The following is a 20,173-nucleotide window of genomic DNA, read 5'->3' as shown; positions in this document are numbered from 1 at the left end:
CCCGGAGGGAGGCGGTGATGGTGGGCGCTGTGGGGAGGGGCTGGGGGAGGGGCCTTGCGATCCCGAGGGGGCGCTCGGGGGCCGCGGGGGGGCTTGGCCGGGCGGCTGGGCTCCTGACCGCGGCTTCTCCTTGCCAGGCCCGCGCCCCAGGACCTGCGCCAGCAAGCCCGCGCCCTCCCGAGCCCGCCTGGAGCATGCTGCCCGCGGCCGTGAAGGGCCTCGGCCTGGTGCTGCTGGCCACCCTCCTGTGCTCGGCGCCCGGTGAGTCTGGGGGTGGCCCGCGGGGCTGCTGAGCCACCGGCCTCCGACGGGGCCGTCACATGCACACCTGCGCCCGGACCCCAGCGACCGCAGCCGCCCCGCGCCGGTCGCCTTCACTCGTGACGCTCCAGCACCCGCCCAGGCCACGCGGGGCCCTCCTGGCTCCAAAGGGCACTGAGCGAGCAAGCGATTTCCAGCGACTTCCCTCGGGGGCTCCCAGCGCCGCCGGTCCTGCCGGGCGCCCCTTCCCTCCCTGGCTTCTGGAGCCCCAGCTGGCCTCCCATCAAGTCCTGCCTCGTCCTTTCTAGCTTGGAACTACCTGAACTCTGCAGGAGGGGTGGGGGGTGGGGGTGTGCCGGAGAGCACCGCAGGTGTGAGCTGCGTGGCTGGCATGTGTGTGCGTGTGTGCGTGTGCGTGGGGCCACAGAGGGTGCTGGGGGCTCCCAGAGTTCCAGCGGTGGGCTCCTCCCCCCAAACCGCCTGGAAGGCAGAGGTTCTCCCAAGGCCTGACCTCCAGGTGCCAGTCTGGCCTGGTCACTCCTGGCCAGGGGCCTGGTTGTCCTAGCAGTGCCTGCAGCAGGCGGGTGGAAGGGGGCAAGAGGGACGGCTGGTCCCCAGTTCCTCTGGTCATGCTCATCTTTGTGCCCTGCCCAGCTCATGGCTTGTGGTGCCAGGACTGCACACTGACCACCAACTCAAGCCATTGCACCCCAAAGCAGTGCCAGCCATCGGACACAGTGTGTGCCAGCGTCCGGATCACCGATCCCAGTAGCAGTGAGTCAGGACCTGGGCCTGGGTGGGGAGAGGTTGGGGGTATATCTGAGCCCCTCTGTCCTTGGCCAAGAGCACAGGTCTGTGCGCAGGACACTGCCCTGCTGTGTGAAGGTGAGCAGGTGCCTGTCCTGCCTCGGCCCCTGTGTGGCTCTTTCTGTATAGTTGAGATGGCATGGGTGGGTTGGAAAACATGGCTCTGCTGTTCAGGGGTCCTGAGCTGGGTCCTGGGCTGGGCCCTGAGGCCGAGAGGGCTCCGGTGTGGGTCCCGCCGTCTCAGCTCTGCTACCTCTTCCCCAGGCAGGAAGGACCATTCCGTGAACAAGATGTGTGCCTCGTCCTGTGACTTCGTTAAGCGGCACTTCTTCTCAGACTATCTGATGGGCTTCATTAACTCGGGGATCTTAAAAGTGGATGTGGACTGTTGCGGGGGAGACTTGTGCAACGGCGGCCCGGGGGCGGGGGGCAGTCCCTGGGCCCTGGCTGGGGGGCTCCTGCTCAGCCTGGGGCCTGCCCTCCTCGGGGCTGGGCCCTGAGGCCCTCCCCCTCACCCCCCTGCCCCAGCAGGGCTCCGAGCTTACTGGCCCTGGCCCCTCCCTGAGACGTGAGGCCTCCCTCTCTCCACCAGCTCTGAGTCCCGGCCAGTAGGATGCCTCCAGGGAACCCAGTGTCTGCAGGAGGCCCCAGGGGAGCGGGCTGGGGGCTGGGACCCCCAGGTCTCTGAGGGGAAGCCAGGCAGATCCAGGCTGAGCCCAACAGCTTGGCTGCAAGGGCATCTTCCGCAGAGAAATAAACTCACTTTTGGTCCAGAGACCCGGGTCTGAGCCTGGGTGTGGGGTGGGGCTCTGAGGAAGCCCAGGCTGCGGGCTGGAGGTGCGGGGTGCTGGGACTGGGGGTTTGTGGGTGTGCGGGGCTGCCTGGGGTGCCTCAGACCTGGCAGGCGGTGGGGAGGCGGAGGGGGTTAGAGTGGACGGAATCATGGGGCCGGGATAGGAGGTGAGGCCATGCACACAGACAGCAGACGTGCAGATATGCACACTTGCACGTGCACAGATCCACATGCTCGCTCCTGCAGACTCCGCCCGTGTGGACACTGAAACACGGACATCACAGCAGCTCCTGAACTGGCATGCCCCCACACGAGCACATCTGTGTGCACACTACTCTTGGCCCTCGGTGTCCTGCACTTTCAGGAGCACACATGCACCCACACTTTGCGTGTCCTGCTCTCACCTGCTCTTTCGTACAGCCCTGGGGTGATCGAACTCGGGGGCCAGCTCCCCAGAGTGTTGGGAGCGCTCTTGTGCCCAGACTCTGCCTCTTAACGGGATTCCCCTGCCTCCCCCACACAAGGGCGCCTCCTTGGCAGGCCCTGGAGGCGGGCCCTGTGGGGAAGCGCAGAGGGACTGGGTGCTTCGGGTGGGGGAGGCAGGGGAGGATACACAGGTAAATCTTAGGGTGCCCCTCTGGCCTCTCCTGCTCCAGCGGTGGGTCTCTGGAGTTGTCCCTACGGCCCTGGGTGCAGCCCAGTCACCGCACTCCACGGCCACGTGGGTCGTCTCTGGCCCAGGCTCACAGTGAGGTCAGCAGCCCCTCCAGGCCTCTCTGGGGTCTGGTCTTTGGCCAGCTCTTCCTCGTCCTCCTGTGGCTGACCCAGACCATGGTCGCTCCTGGGTCCTGGACTCCTGGGCAAGGCCAGTGGCTTCGCTGAAGAGCCGGCCTTGGCGTTCCCAGTGGGGCTCCTCTGCTGACACCCGGGGTGAACAGAGAGGAGAGGGGTCGCTGGAGACCGCGTCCTCTCCCCACTGGTGGAAACGGCTGGGGACTTGTCCCCCCTGACATTTCAAGTTTGCTCTGCGATGTACCCCGTCGCCGCCCCACCCCGACCTCTGTAAAGTGTGCTGCCCACCGCTTGTGTCTGCCGTTTGGGGAGCGTAGGGACCGGGCACTGTCACCTAAGGCAAGGGCGAAGAGCGGCTTGAGGATTCAGAGGCGGGAAGCTGGCGCCAGCGAGGATGCGGCGCAGTGGAGGCCCCGGGGGGTCCCTGAGGACGAGGGGCCACCCACGGGCACCAGCTTCAAACCAACTTCTAGGTCCCCCCGTGTGTGCTGAATTTATTATTTGAGAGAAATGTATAAAACAAACCGGGAGCTCTCCCAGCCGTGGGATCGAGGTGAAGAGGGCCCGGGGGGTGGGCAGCGAGGCCGGGAGAGCCTGCCCTGACCTCCGCGCTCTGCTCCCCAGCTGCCTCATCTCCCCCGAAGCGCGGTCATTGGCGGCGGCGCCCCACCGTGCGTGCGGCCTTCGGGGTCCGGCTGGCGCATGGACAGTGCGAATAAACCGTGTGCCGCTGGGTTATTTCCCGGAAGTAGCCTCCAAGGGCATCCTTCCTGGTCCACACGGACCTTTTGTTTTTCAGCGTCTGCTTGTTGTTCTCCTGAGCGAGCCAACCGCGCTTTTCCTAATCACCTCTCACCTGAGGGCACAGGGGTCCCCCTGCGTCTCTGGTCACACGCTGCCGTGACCACCCTCGTCCTCGTGTCCTTATGGGCTCAAGTGCTTCTCCATCTCCGGCGGGCTTGGGGAGCATGCGGCTGAGCCAGGAGGATGTCCCCTCAGCAGGAGCAGATGTCCCCAAAGGACGGCCGCGGCTGGTCCCTCCCCGGCTCCCCCTGGCTTTGCTGTGGGCGCGGGGGCTTCCGTCAGCCTGGCACACAAGGGTAGAACCTTCTCCCGACCTCCATTGGGAAACGTAGCATGAGATCAGACATGGCACGAGTGTGTCACGACTAGGAGTGTGTCTTCTGTAATTGCAGGTCCCACCCTTGGCTCGAATTGCCGTCGTGGCTTTTGTCTTTTCTTGCAGATGCGAGCGAGGCTTCCTGGGGCCCCTGCTTGCCACGCAGCTGCAGCTTCGTGCTTGGCGTTTCCCTGGTACGTACGTGCGCGTCCTCAAGTCCGCGGGCTTGAGTCCCAGTGTTCTTTTACATTTCTGGGTTTCAGATCTTAGGAGAACCTCCCCTGCCCTTATCTTAGGAAACAATCTTGTATTCTAATCCGGTTACAGATGTGGCTACGACCTCAGGTGTCCGGTCCACCCGGAGCCCGTTCGCCACTTGGGCAGGTGTCAGAACCTCCTTGCGCCATTCATGACGTCACCCGCCCTTCCTGGTGACTCCAAGATCCGCCTTGGAAACGGAGTGCTCCGCGCGCGAGGCTGCGTGTGCCCCTGGGTGTGCCTCCAGCAGCGTCCGTGCAGGTTCACCAGCCGGTGAGGCCAGGCCCCCCTGCGCGTCTGTAAAAGCTGACCACCACTTCTTGAGATTTATTCTGACAGATGGATGTTGGAATCCATTTGTCCAGTTGCAGAATAACACCGGGTGTGTTGACCGCAATTCTGCGCATCTGGGTGTGACGCTGGGGACAGAGGCTGGCTCCGCCGTGCCAGGGCTTCCCACGCGACAGCACTGCGCACCTCCCGGTCCGCCCGGGCCCTGATAGCGCCCCGTGCCATCTCATCTCCCTCCTGCGGGGCCTGTACTTCCGTGGGCGTCTCAGTGCTGGGTCACGTGTGGTTTTGCTGGTTGTAATTGGGACTTTCTCCTTTTCTTTAAACGAAAGTGGGGTCGTGAGGTGATGCTTTTTGTTTTCTTCGTGCCCTTCCCTCCAGGAGCACCCACCCCCACTTGGCCTTTGCCTAAGCAGGACGGGGTGGGGGGCAGACAAGCCGCGGGGCCCGTGGGTCACTGGCCTCCATGTCTGCAGGGGCCCCACCCACGGTGTGCGGGCCTCTCTGAGACAGAAGCGCGTCTGCAGAGAAGCCGGTGGACACTTCAGGACAGGGAGGGGGTGAGGGCCCATCCTCAAACCAGGCAGACGTGCCCCTGGCTGAGAGGGCAGGGGGCTGGAAGGAGCGGGGTGGGGTGGGCCCGGAGCGAGGCTCCCGGGGCAGGACGTCCGCGTGGTAGCAGCTGGCGGTGTGTGCGGAGGGGGTTGCCCACACCTGGCACCTCCATGCTGCACATGGCCTGCGCACGAGGGGCTGGGCAAGGCCACGGGGACTGAGTGAGGCTGTCTCGGCACAGCCTGTGTGCGCCCTGGGGCGGTGCAGGGTCGGGGTGTCGGGGGTGAGGGTGAGGCGGTGGGCCCCTCACGGCTCGAAGCCCTAGGGCTGTGCTCCCACGCGTCAGGGCGCCAGCCCTGCGGCCCCAGAGCCCAAGGAGGGCTTTCAGGGGGGATCTCTGCTGCCAGGGCCATGGGGGGGCCGCCCCGGGCGCCAGAGAGCAGCCTCTCGCCCCCCCCAGCCCTTCTTGGTGGGGCCCCCGGCAGAAGCAGTCACCTAGGGACACCCAGGGGCTGGGAGGCTGCCGAGTGGCTCCTGAACTCCAGAAAAGGGGCTCACAGCCGCGCGGGTGCAGAGGGCATTGGGGTGACGTGGGGCAGCCGTGGGAGCACAGGCGCGGAAGAGCTACCGTCCAGCCCCGCACCCCATGATATTCCCTTGTCGGCACCATCTCCTAGCTTTTCAGGCTTTACAAGCGGGCAGTCTGCGAGTGGGGACAGCTCCAGCCTGCTTTCCCGGTACTTCAGGGCTTATTCTGGTTGTTTCCGTCGCGTTAGCTGGGCCCCGCGAGGTGCTGAGCGGTGACCCGGGCCCTGGGCGTGTCTGTGTTCACGAGGGTGTTCCCTGCGGTGCCTTGAATTGACACCGGGTCTTGGAGTTGAAAATGGGTCTTTATTCACGTACACCTTTCACTTATTCACATTTCCATTAGATTTTTTTCATGACGAACGGCTGATGAATTTGAGAGAAATACCCTTTCACTACGTGCTGATCCTCGACGTAGCCCCTCGTTTAATTACTAGTTGCTGCGGCGGGTTCTCTTGTGCCGTCTCCTGGTGGTGACAAACCCGGTGGGTCGCGGCGTGTCCCGCAGCGCCGCCAGACCCCGGGGCCGCTGTTGGGTCAGCACAGCCGCATCAGAGGACTCAGGCATCTGCTTCACAGTGAGATGGGTCTCTGGTCCTTCGGTGTCCTCGCTGGAGGTGAGCTCGGGATTGTGGCGGCCTGACAGGGGGTTGGGCACCCCCTGGAGTAGTCTGGCCCTTGGGGGGTCTGGAGGGCTCAGGAAGCTGCAGGATCAGTGGGTGGGGACGCCCTACTGATCTGCACGCCCCCCACCTCCTTGCCCGGTGGGTGCTGGGCACCCTCCCGTGGGGCTGGGGCCTGTCCCTCTCGGAGTATCTGCCCATCTCCTCGTTTGCACCTGACCTCCGCCCGGTTAGAGGTCTTATTGTGCCCACTTGACCCCTAAGAAGCAGACCTGGAAAAGAGAAGACCTTGACGCTCTGAGATCTTTACTGTGTTTGCAGGAAACGCCTGGACCCCAATGTCTTGCTGTTTGATCGTGACCCAGCTCTGCGTCCCCTGGATACACGCAGCTCAAGGGGGCATGGTGGGCAGGGCTTGCAGGCAGAGGAACCCGGTTCCAGCGGCCCGGCAATGACTTGGTGGAAGGCAGTGGGGAGGGGGTGGTTAGGGGGTGGGAGGGTGGACGCCTTTCCTTTCTCGGGGCTTGAGGCTTGCCCTCCAGCCATCCTCCCAGACTCTGGCACAGCATCTCCTGGGGCACCTTCCCTGGGGTCTTTCTCCCCCCTTCCCCGGGGCTTGTGTCCCCAGCCCTCCGGGATGCCCCTGTCTGATCCCATCTGTGTCTGGCGTCTCTCCACACCTCCAGCCCTGCCCCCCACTCCCTCAGCCCCAGCTGCTTCCATCTCCTCCTTGTGGGGCGGGGGGGGGGGGGGCCCTGCACACGACGCAGGTCATGGTAACGGCAGGTGGGTGGAGCCGAGCTGGACAAAGGTCCTCCCGGCACCCGGCTTCCTCAGGTTCTATAGAAAGGACATGTACGTGGATGCCTCAGGGATCTCCCACCTTCACCCAACATCCACACGCTAGAGACCCACAGGCCCTTGAGTTTTGCAGGAAAGTGGACGTTTCCCTGACGCAAGTGAGGGAGTCGCTGCTCCCTGCTAGCTCCTCGGTGGCTGGGAGGTCCCAGCAGATGAGGGCTTGAGTGCATAGGCCCAGGCCCTGCACCCGGATCCCGACTCAGAGGGTGCGGTCTGGGATCCAGAATCTGCACCGCTCACAGCCCATGGCAAGCAGAGGGTGGCCACCAGGAGAGATGGGAAGAGCAAGCTCATGATTTTATGTGCTATGGATTCATTTTCCACTTTCTAGAAGCTAAGTCCTAGGCTCCAGGTCCTGGGGATGGAGCACTGGGCAGGCAGGTGAGGGTACCAGGAGAGGCCAGACCTTCTTCCCCCCCTGGGCTTCTGGAGGGGGCTGCTGGGGCAGGGGTGCAGGGACCCCAGGTCTGGGAAGTAGCTGAGGGACTTCTCCATTTTCTTTTAACTGTTCAAAGACTGGCGCCACATTCCCGTCGGGTGAAGTGAGAAGAGCGCCTCCCGCCCTAGCCCCACCACCACCCGGCCGGGGCCCCTGTACTCAGGGTGTCTGCAGGAACCGGGAGATGCAGGTCTGTCCACAATGGTGCAGAGGGGCTTCCCATCCTCTCACTGTCCAGCTCGGGTTCTCAGGCTCTACTCCCTGCGTGTTGGGGCTGCTTCACTGTCCCGTGCGTCTCCCAGCAGGTGATCTGGGGAGCAAGTGCCCTGACTGGCCTTGCTGAGCCACAGGATCTGGTGCATCCCGGTCCCCGCAGGGATGTGCGAGACATCCAGGCTCTCAGAAGGAGCAGTGGGTCACTAGGTGGAGGCGAGGGAGGGCCTGGAGGGTCGGGGCCTGGGGCATGCGACAGGGTGGCTGGTGCCTGTCAAGGGCAGGAGAACTCAGGATGCTGGGAGAGCACGGCTGGGTGGTGGTGAGGGCTGGTGGCCTGGCGGAGGGTCGCCCTGGTGAAGGCACAGGTGAGGAGCAGTTTGGGGTGGGTGGAACCGGTGACAAGCTCAGGGCTGTATGGGGTGAGCACGGGACACCAAGAGGGACATCCTGGAGGATGGAGAGACAGAGGATGGGTCCTTGTGTAGAGACGAGGCAGAGAGACTGTGGCCAAGGTGGTGTCGTATCACCTGCCTTTCCTGCCCTTCCAGAATCCCCAGGCTGGAGGCACGTCTCCCCCCTTTACCTCCCCCCAAGTCCCCCTGTCTCACACTCTCCAGGCGCTGGTCGGTTGGCTGGGAGCAGCCCGGGAGTGTCCGCTGGGCGAGGGCTGGGGGAGGGTTTGGAAAGACCTGTCGATTGTCTGTCCGGTCAGGCGACTCAGTGACTGTGTGGGAGGGTCTGGAGGCAGAAGCGAGGCTGGGGGCTGCTCTGCCCTGGGAGCTGTCTGGCTCGTGTGGGGGGCGGGGGTTGAGGTGGGCAGGGTGTCAGGGTCAGGCTCCACCCCGCCTCCCTCACCCCTTCCTCCCAGGTGGGGAGGTTGTTGGGAGGTTGCTCATCTGGAGCCGAGAACCCCGGGCCTTCCCTGGACAGAGACCCCCGGAACTCGCCTCCCAGGCCAGCTGCCTGGCGGGCAGTTGGCAATTTTGCTGAATGAATGAACAAGTGAAATAAAAGATGAATGAGTGAGGGGTGGAGAACAGCAGTTGGGTAAGTCTTGAGTCCTGGGTTACTGAGGAGGGGGCTGGCGGGGAGGTGCATGTCCACGCAGCTGTGAAGGCTGGAGCCCCCAGAGTTAGCACTGCCCTTGGCCCCGGCTTCCTTCAACTGACTGTCTCCCCAAGTCTCCTGTTCTGAAGGGAAAACCTGGGGCCCCTGATCCAACCCCTGTAGAGCACTGGCCTTTGTCCCCTAACCTGGGACCAGGCAACACGTGGGCCCAGTTGGGCAAGGAGACGCACAGAGGGTCAGAAAGACAAGCGTTCATCTTCCTGAGGCAACACGATGGGGGGTCCTGATCCGGGGAGGCCTTGGCGGGGAGAGCTGGTCTACCTAGGAGCGTAGCTGGACAGACCTAAAGATTAGCTGATCAGAAATGAGATCATTCCTTGGAGAGTGTCCCATGCAGTGATCACCATGGTTACCATGCCTTCAAATCCTCTGGGTTTCCTTGAGCCCTCCTGCTCAAGCCAAGACTCATGCCTACTCTGTGGAGGTTTAGTAGAGCCCAGGGGACCCCCCGGAACCTGCGGGGGAATGCGCAGTGTGTCATGGAGCGTGCACGCGGCAGCGGAGTGTCCACATTCGCTAGTTACCAGGGAAATGCGAGTCACGAGCAGAGTCAGCCGTACCCGTAGGTTAGCAAACGTTCACAAGTCCGATGAGGCCACGTCATGGAGACCACGTGCAACGCCAGGGCCTCTCGCACCCTGCACCTTGGCCCCGCCATGGTACAGCCACCTGGTGGAACAGGTGGGGTGTGGGGTGCTCTCTGATAGTTTGTTCCCCATGACCAAGCAGTCTCTCCCTGGCACACCATCCAGTGAAACGTGTCACATGCGTATACAGGAGACGTGTGTGAGGATGTGTATGGCTGCACTGTCTGAAAGCAGCCAAAACGACCATCGTGGGTTAATGAGAGGTGTGCAGTCACGGGGCGGAGGGCTCGGTAGCAGCTGCAGTGAGTGAGCTGGTCACGAAACAGCACGGACGAAGGCTGGGAGCACGAGACTGGGAAGGTGAGTCCCAACAAATGACGGAAGCACCTACCATACACTGTTGTGTCTGATGGGACAATGAAGCTCTGTGTCATCTGTGTGTGTGTGTCACCTAACATCTGTCTGTCCATCTGCCTGTCTGTGTGTCCACCCATCTGTCCATCTGCCCACCCATCCCTCCATCCATCCATCTGTCCGTCCATCCAAAGACACTTAGCTTCTTTCCACGTCTTGGCTGTTGTGCGTACTCCCTCATGGGTACAGCCACCTCTTCACGGTCCTCTTCTCATTTCTGTGGATGTGTACCCAGACGGAATCGGTGGATCATACGGTAGTTCTGTATTTAATTTTGGGGGGCACCGTGCATACTGTTCTCCACAGCGGCTGCAGCAGTTTACATTCCCACCAACAACGCACGAGGCTCCCCCTTCTCCACACGCTCTCTCGCCAACACTTATTAGCTCTTGTCTTTTTGGTACTAGCCAACCTGACAGGTGTGAGGTGGTGTCTCACTGGGTTTTCATTTGCATTTCATTTCCCTGATGACGGGGGTACTGGGCACCTTTTCATGTAGTAGCTGTTAGCTATTTGCTTAGTTTTGGGAAAATGTCTGTAACTGGATGATTTGGTTTTTTTTGCTTTTGAGTTGTAGGAGTTCTCTATACTAGGTGCGGGGTTTGCACAGATTTACTTGTTGGTTGGTTGATGAAAACACGCAGCCAGGGGCTTGCGGGGAGCCTAACTCTGCGCTTCCCCTCAGAGCAGTGTTGAGCGTTGGCTAAGTCAGTGTTTGCCGTGACGCCGTGGAACAAAACCATCTCGGATAATGAGAACTGACTCTATTTGCGGCCTAGGAGGGTCGTTGGAAACATTGCCTTAGGTGATCGGGGCTCAAGACCGGGATGGAGGGTTCGGGGTTCGTGCAGGCCCCCCATTGCCTGCCCCTTGGTTGGAGCCTCGAGCAGCTAGATGTTACTTTCTTCCGTGGCCAGGAGGGGACACTTCAAGAGATTCCTCTGTTTTGTAACAGTTGCCCAAAGATGATCAGAACTTCCAGTGAGAAATGGAATATTTAGTAGGGGAGAGTTCCTGCCACTATCACTGACGGTGTGAGCGTGTGGGCATTGTTCTGTTCCAGCTCCGGTTGGGAAGGCTGGTTCAGAGAGGCGGTTTGGGGAGTCCCTGAGAAGCCAGAGGGGAGCAAAGGGACTGGTTCCTTCCTGCGGGCACAGGGGAGGGAGCGGGGCTGGGGCTCAGGCCAGGTCTGCCCCCCCCCCCCTCCATCCCACTACGTCCTCTGCCTCAACACCACCCTGAACGTTTTCTCCTCCTGGCATCATGGTTGGCATCTGCCTGCTTTTTTTTCTTTTTAATTTAATTCTATCAGTATATTTATAAGCCCTTTGTTATTCCACACGCCTGTGGCAGAGGAATGAAAATGATGTCTGCTACATGACACTTGAAAGTACAGCATCATTTCCTGTTCCTTCGTGGCAGGAGTGATCTTCGCTCACGTTCCAGCTCCCAGGATGTGGGAGCTGCCGAGAGGTGGTCATTCAGCAGCACAGATGTTTGCAGGTTCAGGCTTCCAGCTGTCATTATGCAATGGTGGACGGTGACACCTGCCCTTCGCGGGGAGGGGCCATGCTCGGCCCAGCCGGCTGAGCCGTAACAGAGTCCGGCTTCTGTTTAGGTTGTGGCCCACGCTGACCAGCAACGTCCTCCCGTGACTCAGCCTTGCTGTAGTCTCCTACGAGACCTCCTGCCCCGACCCCTGCCCGGCCACTGACCGTTAGAGGCATCAGGGGTCCCAGAGGTTAGAGCGCCCTGCACGCCCTCCTGGGTGGGGAAGGAGGCAAGCCCCCTCCTCAGGGTGCCGATGGGGTGACCATTTGCTGATGGCCCCTGGTGGCCTCCCCCGCTAATTTCCAGCCAAGGTCCTCTTGGTCATGAGGAGCTTCTAGGGTCATTTTCGCTGGACTCAGTAGCCTCAACACCACATCCTAAAACCCCACAGGACTTCCGGCAGGACGGGGTCAGCACACGTGTTTCTGCCATCGAATATGGTGGAGTCAGCTCAGTTTGGGAAGCTGGCATACTTCCAAAGCTGTGTTGTCCGTGAGGGTAAACCGAGTTGGGCGTGCTCTACCCCTGGCCTCGCCTGCCAGAGGCTCCCGCACAGGCCCGGCCGTCCCTGCAGCGGCAGGAGGGGGGGCCTGTCCGTGCCATCGGGCCACCGAAGCCGTGCATCCTCGGAGTTCATCCACACCCGCAGCTGGCACACTCGGGGGACGGGATTTGCTCCCACACTGCAGGGGAGGCAGCAACCCGGCCCACCTCCCCCAGGCAGCTGCCAGGCCACTGGAGGCCGCCCCGAGGGCACGCAGGTCATCTGCAAAAATAAGCAGATGGTCAGTACCGCCAGGGAGGGTGGGCAGCCAGCAGGGGCACCGAGGACGTGCTGTCTCCCTTGCGCTCTAGGGTGACTCCGGGGTGCTGCGAGGCGGCGGGACTCCTATCCTCCCTGGCCACCACCTCAGGGAGAGGTAGGAGGGTGTTACTGGGGTGCTGGGGGCTCGGGGATGCAGCAGGCTGCTCCCTCCCAAGGATCGTGGCCCCTGCCTCAGCATCACGGCAGGGACATCAGGGCCTGGGGGACCAGGGCCCGGGACAAGGTATGGGGTGTGTACCGCCCCCCACCCCCCGCAATCCTGGAGGTGCCCCCGGGCCCCCACCTGCCTCATCCTCCGCTCATACCAGTAACTGGCTCGGCCACCCTCTCCCACCTCCACCCCGGTGTCCGTGGGAGCCCTGCTGGGATTGGGGTGCTCCTGGACCCCTGTGGCCCCTGCAGGCAGTGATGGGCGTGCCTGCGTCAGAAGAGACACGTCGGGGTTGCCGAACCGGCAGAGAATCGTGTTCTGCACGGTTGCTTGTCGCCCAGGAGCGACTCAGCACAGCACCAGCTCTTGCTCAGGCTCGCTTAGCTCCGGGGCTTCTGCTGGGGCAGAGGGGCCCTGCCTGCAGTGGCCCTGCCACCCGGAGCCCTGTCTCTCCCCACCGGGCGGCCTCATTGGCACCCACCTGCTGGCTCGTCCGGGGCCCCCGGGGCTCCGGCCAAGGTACCAGGCTGGCCCCCGAGATGCCGGTGGCGGTCTTCGGTGGGCGGGCGTCCATGAGGGGCAGGTGGGCTCTTCCCCTGCGGCCTCCAGGGACTTACATGCTTTACTGTCCCATCGTCAGGGACCCACCTGCCCGACTACCCTGTGGTGCTAATGCGACGGCCGGAGCTGTAAAACCCAAACAGCCCCCGAGCATACACACCTCCCTCGTTTTTCACCGAGAAAACCCCCGGATCTCAGAGTAAACCTGGGGCAAATTCGCTGCCAGCTATGTCCCCACGGCCTTCGCTGCCCACCTGCTGTCCTGAAGCAGACGTACACTCTGGCACCTGCCTCTGCTGGGAGGAAACCGCAGGATCCGGCCACACCGCACAGGCCGGGACTCCTCAGAGGCCACCATCAGGTCGGGGCTCCTGGGGCCCTGCCACCTGCCGAGCGACGCACGGTGACACACATCCAGTGGGGAAGCTGGCAGCTGCTCCCTCTCTGGTCTCGGGTCCATGGCCTCTGTCGTCACCCAAGACGTGGTCAGCATTTTGCTCCCAGAATTATCTGACGCCTTCCACCGTCGGGGTGGTGGTGTGCAGAACTCACAGCCCCCCACTAAGATTCTTTTTTTTTTCTAAAGATTTTAAGTAATCTCTGCACCCAGTGTGGGGCTTGAACTCACAACCCTGAGATCAACAGTCATGTACTGAAAAAAAAAGAGAGAGTCATGTGCTTCACAGACAGAGCCAGCCAGGCGCCCCCAAGTCCCTCCAAGATTCTTGTCCCTGTTGCTGAGCTGGCACTTACTCAGGTGCTGCTGTGCAGGGATTTGCAGATGAGCAGCCGAGGCCCTTGGATCCCGGGTGTGGGCAAGCGGGGCAGGAGGGCAGGGAGACTGAGGCCTGAGGAGGACTTGCTCAGGAGAGGGAATGGGGGTCCTGTAGGGCAGAGAGGGCGTGCCAGCTGGGCCCCCACCTACGACAAGCCCTCAGCCCCACAAGAATTCTGCGCCGGGTTGGAGGATCCCCGGGGCCCTGGCGGGGAGCCCAGCCTGGCCGGCACCTCGACTGCAGTCTGTAGGGACAGGCCTCCCAGGCCTCCGAGGGGCTGATGGTGCGGCAGCTCCAGGGGTTGGGTGGGTGGCAGTGCGCAGGCAGCCGTGGGTGGCCCCCAAGCGGCCTCACGGGCCCAGCCAGCGGGGTCTCCAGGGCACTGGCGGCAGGCGGGGGGCAGTGTCCTCTGCCGAGGGGACCGCAGGACCACACTCCCTGCGAATCCTCACACTCGTGTCTGCAACGGCCGTTCAGGTTCTGGCCTCTTCCTGCCGACCGGGCCCAGGGGTCACGGCGTTCCTAGGGTGAGGGCTGTGACTTCCCGCAAACCCGAGAGTCTCCCACGTTGTGGCAGTGCAAAGACAGAAGTCCCAGCCGCATGTGAAGGGGATGCTTCAGGTAAAGAGAGGTTCTAGCCACACAGAGGGGTGAAGTGGGCCCTGCAGGGAACAGGCCCTACTACTCCCGGGGGCGGCAAGTGAACCCCCCGGGACCAGGGGCCGCCGCTGGGGGCACAGCTAGATGGCGGGCAGGTGCACACGGAGCCACGTCTGCCTGCCTCTAACTCCCCCTCCTCATAACTGGGGGAAAGCAGCCAGATGGGGCCCCTCCGAGGGGCGATGGGCCCGCACAGGCCCCTGATGCCCGGACAGTGATGCTACGTGAGCAGCGCCCTGGGGCTGGCCGGCCTGGGGCCCCACCTTCCATCCCGTTCCTTAGCAGGTAGCGGGCAATCGACCTGGTTTTAGCCCCCATGTTCCATCCTCTGCCCGTCACCCCCCTTCAGTCAGCACGGGCCCTTCCCACCGCGGCCCCCAGGACTGGGGCCGGCAAGTGACCAGAAGGGGAAGCCTCTGCCCCAGCGCCTGCCACACGCCCCCGGGAGGCCATGTGCCCCGTCCGTCCCCCTGTGGCAGGAGCGCACCATTTGCGGGTCGGGCGCCAGCGACAGCAAGTTGGCCGTCAAATGTTGGGAAGCATCCGCTTGGGGTGGGTCAGGGACCCGCAGCCATAGGACCCCCTCCAAGTAGTCGCTTCCTGTCGCAGGACCTACGAGGGGTGCACCCGCCGTCTCAGGGCTGGTTTAAGAACCCACGCAAAAAACAAGTCCTCCGACTCCTGCTGCCCCCGAGGCAGCCCAGCTCCCCGACCCAGCCCTCTGGGGCTCCGCGCCTCCCTGGCTCGGTCCTCAGCATCGGCTTCTGTGTAATCAATGTTCTTAATTGAGTGACTTTCCAAGTGACTGTAGCATCTGTTTAATTGGTCACAGGAGAAAGAAGACTTTCCCCCGAGCGGAGAAACGGACTTCTCCTCGTTATCCCAGCTGCTCCCGAAGCCCTGGCTCCTTCCTGGGCCTTCCCTGCGCAGCCGAAGGATGAGCCCCGTTTCCTAGCACCTCACCCCGCAGGCCCTGCTGCCCACCCCCACCCACCACCACCCCCCAGTCCCCGGGGTCCAGGCCCACCCTCTTCTCAAGGCTTTCACGGTCTCACGTGGAGGGCGGGGAGACAGGTGCCCTGGCACCCGAGCCCCAGGTTTGCCTTGGCTCCTTCCTCTCACCCCAGAGTCACAGTCCTTAGAAAGAAAGCAGCGTGGCTCCCGCACAAGTGATGCACAGGGAGCTGCGACCGCCCAGCCGGGTGCCCCCGCGGCCCCTCCTCCGACACCGCACACGCCCTGGGAGCCACGTGTAGGGAGAAAGCCCCCAGTGTGCACGAGGCCATCGCTTCCCGAAGAGGTGTTGCCATCATAAGACACGCTCCTCCTCAACTCCCAGGAATCACTTGGGAGATGCTGGGGTTTGCCAGGGGCCGCGCCCTGTGAACCCTGGTATATTTGTGATGAGCCTACGCAGGCCAAGGTGAGAGCACCTCTTTCTCTGTCCCCAGGAGATACCAACTGGTTACAAGTTGACGAGGAAATGTGCCTGGTACCTTTGCCATTCTCCTTATTTTTCTCTCTCCAAGGGCATCCCCGGGGGAGGCAGGAGGAGCTGTGTCAGCTGCTGCCCTGTCCTTTCCAGGTGCATGTGAGTGTGTGTGTCGTGGTTGCATGTGTGTGACTGTGTGCTGGTGACAGTGAGTTTGTGCCTGTGTGTGTGTCTGTACACCCACATACGGTATCCTTTTTTTTTTTTTTTTAAGATTTTATGTATTTATTCATGAGACACAGAGAGAGGCAGAGACCCAGGCAGAGGGAGAAGCAGGCTTCCTGCGGGGAGTCCGAGGCAGGACTCGATCTCAGGACCCAGGGTCACGCCCTGAGCCAAAGGCAGATGCTGGATCGCTGAGCCCCCCGGGGCCCTGTACTGTATTTCTCACATGGGTCGTGGCCGTGGACTGTCCACTCACTGGCTTACAGGACCGAACTCAACTCATTTTCCTGAAGGGACTTCCGGATCAACCCAGGTCGCCGAGGCGGGTGCAGCGTGACATCACTGTTGCCAACTGCCAGTCCATAGGGTAAACAAGCACAGAAGACGCAGTGGACCTCTGGTCGCTCAGATGGGCCACCCGTGATGTCACGAGGCCTGTGCTGTGTGGGTCAGGACGGAGCCCTGCCTCTTGGCACCGTCTCCTCAGTGAGGACCCTGGGTTGGAACTTGGCCACCTGGGGACCTCGCTCGGCTTCACTGACAGGTGGGAGGAGGGTGCACCTGCCCTGTTTTCTCACATTGGACTCCGGTGGCCGTCCCCAGCATTCCCGCAAAGGGCCCACGAGGGCCTTGTGTTCGCCCCTCCATCACGCATGAATGTCACACCTTTGGCTGCTTCCCCCGTCCGTGTCTCCCTCCAAGGCCTGGAGTGTCTGACAACCCGCTTCCGCGGCCCTCCACGCTGGGTCTGCACCAGAGGTGTTGGGGGCCTGGCCCTCCACCGCCCCACCTCGGGAGCCCCGCGCATGGCAGCTCCTGCGAACCCTGCCCCAGCTCTGCCTCTGCTTCCCAATCCATCGAACGTCTCTCTCCGAGTCCTTTCAGCTCTCTGGGGATGAAACAAAGAATAAACTTAGGTACGGATGGATCCCAGGGTTGATTCGACACCCAGGCAGTGGTGAGCACGCTCGAGCGCCGTGGGAAGGTCCCAAACGCTCCCGCGCCACGGGCACAGCCTCGACATGTCACCAGCTTCCGGGGCTCGGGGGCCGTCGATGTCTTCCCCGGACTCTCGAGGAACGCAGTTTAGTCTTCCAACTTCCTGTCTCACAAATGACAGGGTCGGTGTCTCTTCCTCACCCCCTGCCCTCGGCAAAATTAATGCATCTCAAGACAGGAACAAGTGGGCATTTGCTGCGGAGCCTTAAACACTACATTTGAAAACGTAAATTTCATCCTCAAGGTCCGAATTTCCCCTAAGGGTCTTGTTTATCACAACGGCCACACTCTCCAGTCACCACCCACCTAAGCTAAGTGTTAATACAAGCAAGTAAGTACAAATTTATTTGTGCTAGTAAATTTAAGCTCTTCTTCTGATATATTTGTGGATTAAAAATAAAATCACAATGACAACGCAAAACTATCTTCACATACTAATGAAAAAACTAGGAGAGGAGGGAAGGGGGATGGGGTGACTGGATGACGGGCACTAAGGAGGACACTGGATGGGATGAGCACCGGGGGTTATACTATAAGTTGGCAAATTGAATTTAAATAAAATATTTTTTAAAAAGTAAAAAGCAAACCCCCAGAAAAGAAAAGAAAAAACTACATATCAAAAATTTGAAGTTGCAAGGAAGTGGTGATTTCTATCCTTAACCACTTACAACAGAGAATAAGAGAAGCTAAAATGGTCCAACTTTGAACTTAAGAAATGAACAACGCAGTGAGGATGTGTCCTGGGAGGCTCAGTGGTTGAGCATCTGGCCTCGGCTCATGTCCCGGGATCCAGGGATCGAGTCCCACATCGGGCTCCCTGCTCCACAGGGAATCTGCTCCTCCCTCTGCCTCTGCCTCTCCCCACTACTGATGACCTCTCTCTCTCTCTTGCAAATGAATGCATAAAAAAGTCTTAAAAAAATAATTCAAGATGACCAAGGTAGGTTTAATGCAGGATTGCAAAGAATGCTTGAAATTAGAAAATGTATTAAAAGAGTATCACTTTAGGAACAGATGAAATGGGAAAATCACCTGATTATTTCAAGAAAAAAGCTTTTGAAAAAAATTTAACACAAATTCATGAAAAACTTCTCATAAGTAGGGCTAGAAGAGGATTAGCTTAACCTGGTAACGATTGTCTGTAAAAAACCTACCGCGCATTGAAAGAGGGCAACATTCGCATTCCCTATAACATCAGAAACAATATATAGATATTGACTTTCACCTTTTATTCAATGATGGAATAAGACATACTTATTTTTTTTTAATTTTTTAAAAATTTATTCACAATAAACATAGACACAGAGAGAGAGGCAAAGACACAGGCAGAGGGAGAAGCAGGCTCCATGCGGGGAACCCAATGCAGGACTCGATCCCAGGACCCCGGGGCAGATGCTCAGCCACTGAGCACCCAAGGTCCCCACAACTCTCCTTTTTCCCAGAGTATTTCTAACTGGTCTTGAGAAGTTTTTGTTTATGTATATTTCAACTTGTCCAGTTTAGGAAGAAAACCAGTCATAATTGTTATGGAAATAACATTAAATTGAAAAATCTATGTTAGAACAGACATTTCAATGCTGTTTAGAGTCGTCACGTCTGAGAACGAGAGGTGTCTTTACAATTGTTCGGGGTTGCTGTTGTGTCTCTCAGAAGCGTACTAAGTTTTCGTCCTTTAGATTTTGCACATTTGGGGGCAGATTTAATTCCAAGGATAAGTCTTCTTTCCCCCAATCGTACGTGAGGTTTTCTGTCCCATTATGCCCTCTAGGTGGCTCTTGCTTGTTTATAAAAGGCTGTGGGTTTTCATGTGAGTGTTTTAGCAGACACTCAACCTTGTTTTGATTTCATATTCTACAGCCTTACTCAACGATTTTATTGATTTTTCTAGCTTTAACATTGATCCCTTAGGGTCTCTGAAACACACTGCGAGGTTGGCTGCACATGGGATTGTATTTTCTTTAATTCTCAGGCCTCCAATTGTTTTCTCTTGCTCGCGCCTGCAGGACGATGCCGGGAAGCAGCGGGCCAGGCTGCTTCCTCCCTTCCCTTGGGCCTGGGGCTTCCTGCAGCAGGTCCCCCGCGCCCGCAGGGTGTCAGGCGACGGGCCACGGATTGGGGTTTGCAATATTCTGAGGTTGCACCGAAGCACAGAAACACTAGAACCGCCCTCCCTGCGTCATCACCAGCATCAGCTGGAGAACGGGTCCAGCCCAAGGCCCTTGTCGCGCTTGCTTTGTAGAAGAAACCTGGAAATTTGACTTCTGGGGTTAAATGGAGTAAGCTGTGTTTTTACCAGGAAAGACTCCGTTTCCTCTGAATTTTCTACCTTATTCCATAGAGGTTTGCAAAGAATCTCTTGTGATAGTTCAGTGGACTTTGCTGGAGTGTGACTTACACGCAGTCCAAGGAGCGCCCTTTGTAAGCGGACGGTGAGTGACGGGTTTACACAGCTCACGACTACGTCAGAGCAGATTCAGAGCAGCCGCTCGGCCAGTAAGTGCCCAGCTCCCGGATCCGAAGCCCCAGAGCCCTGGCCACGTGGACGCCTGCGCAGGATTAAACACACGGCTTACTGATTTCAGCCCCCACCCCTTCCTGTGAGGCCTCAGTTTACCTTTTCCTCAAAAAGCCACTCTCGTGTTAAAATGTAAATTTGCACTGATCTCTATTCCTGTTCAGTGCAAGGAACTAAAGAGTGCTGATGGCTTCTTCTTCGACAGATGAACTGATGGAAGTGCGATCATCCAGTTTTCAAATATTTGGGATGTTCAACTTTACCTTCCTTGTATTTCCATTTAGTTTGGTCGGAGAATGGCCCCCGGGATAATTTATTGTTCAATGAGAAAATCTGGACACGGAGGGCAAAGTGGGGACACTGGCCACCGTGCTCCAGGCTCAGCGGGGCCGACCCGCGGGTGGGGGCCACAAGGGCCCGGAGCCTGCAGAGGCCACTGGACGTGTCGATTCCCCGGCACGTGAAGTGGGCATGTGAGCCAGTGCACGGCCCGAGACGGCACACACGGCGGCCTTGGCCTGTGGATGTTTGGGTCCCCTCTCCACACTGGGCCACCCTCACCGGCCGCTTTTCCATCCTGGATCCACAAACCCGTGCTGCCCCCGCGCCGCTTGGCAAGCATCTCCTGAGACCCCCTCGTCACGCAGGACGTCCGGGCGGAGACAGCCGAGGCCCGTCGGTGCCATCAAGACCCACTACCGACAGGGACTCCCCGGGTAGCGCCCTGCGCACAGCACCAAGGACCGC

The 20,173-nt window shown here is 60.0% G+C and overlaps 1 protein-coding gene and 1 long non-coding RNA gene across 2 annotated transcripts; both read left to right on the top strand.

Annotated features, from left to right (window-relative positions):
• Positions 1 to 1,843, top strand: LY6H (lymphocyte antigen 6 family member H). Its single transcript, XM_038555729.1, has 4 exons — positions 1 to 20; positions 138 to 261; positions 916 to 1,035; positions 1,333 to 1,843. The coding sequence occupies exons 1-4, from the start codon at positions 18 to 20 to the stop codon at positions 1,566 to 1,568; spliced, it is 483 nt and encodes a 160-aa protein (XP_038411657.1). The 5' UTR covers positions 1 to 17; the 3' UTR covers positions 1,569 to 1,843.
• A 10,555-nt stretch (positions 1,844 to 12,398) lies between these two features.
• Positions 12,399 to 17,414, top strand: LOC106559659. The gene is made up of 4 exons (XR_005368345.1): positions 12,399 to 14,216; positions 15,088 to 15,678; positions 15,785 to 15,840; positions 15,962 to 17,414. It is a non-coding gene; the product is annotated as an uncharacterized LOC106559659 (long non-coding RNA).
• The last annotated feature ends 2,759 nt before the right edge of the window (positions 17,415 to 20,173 follow it).

This window comes from Canis lupus, chromosome 13 (assembly GCF_011100685.1).
Source record: "Canis lupus familiaris isolate Mischka breed German Shepherd chromosome 13, alternate assembly UU_Cfam_GSD_1.0, whole genome shotgun sequence".
Lineage (NCBI taxonomy): Eukaryota > Metazoa > Chordata > Mammalia > Carnivora > Canidae > Canis > Canis lupus.
Note: the sequence above shows the minus strand (reverse complement) of the source record. Positions and strands in the feature narration are given on the sequence as shown.

Excerpts from the sequence above, each read along its gene's own strand:
- LY6H (XM_038555729.1), top strand. Across the intron at positions 262-915 it reads CCTCCTGTGCTCGGCGCCCG|CTCATGGCTTGTGGTGCCAG; the intron begins GTGAGTCTGGGG and ends TGCCCTGCCCAG. Across the intron at positions 1,036-1,332 it reads GATCACCGATCCCAGTAGCA|GCAGGAAGGACCATTCCGTG; the intron begins GTGAGTCAGGAC and ends CCTCTTCCCCAG.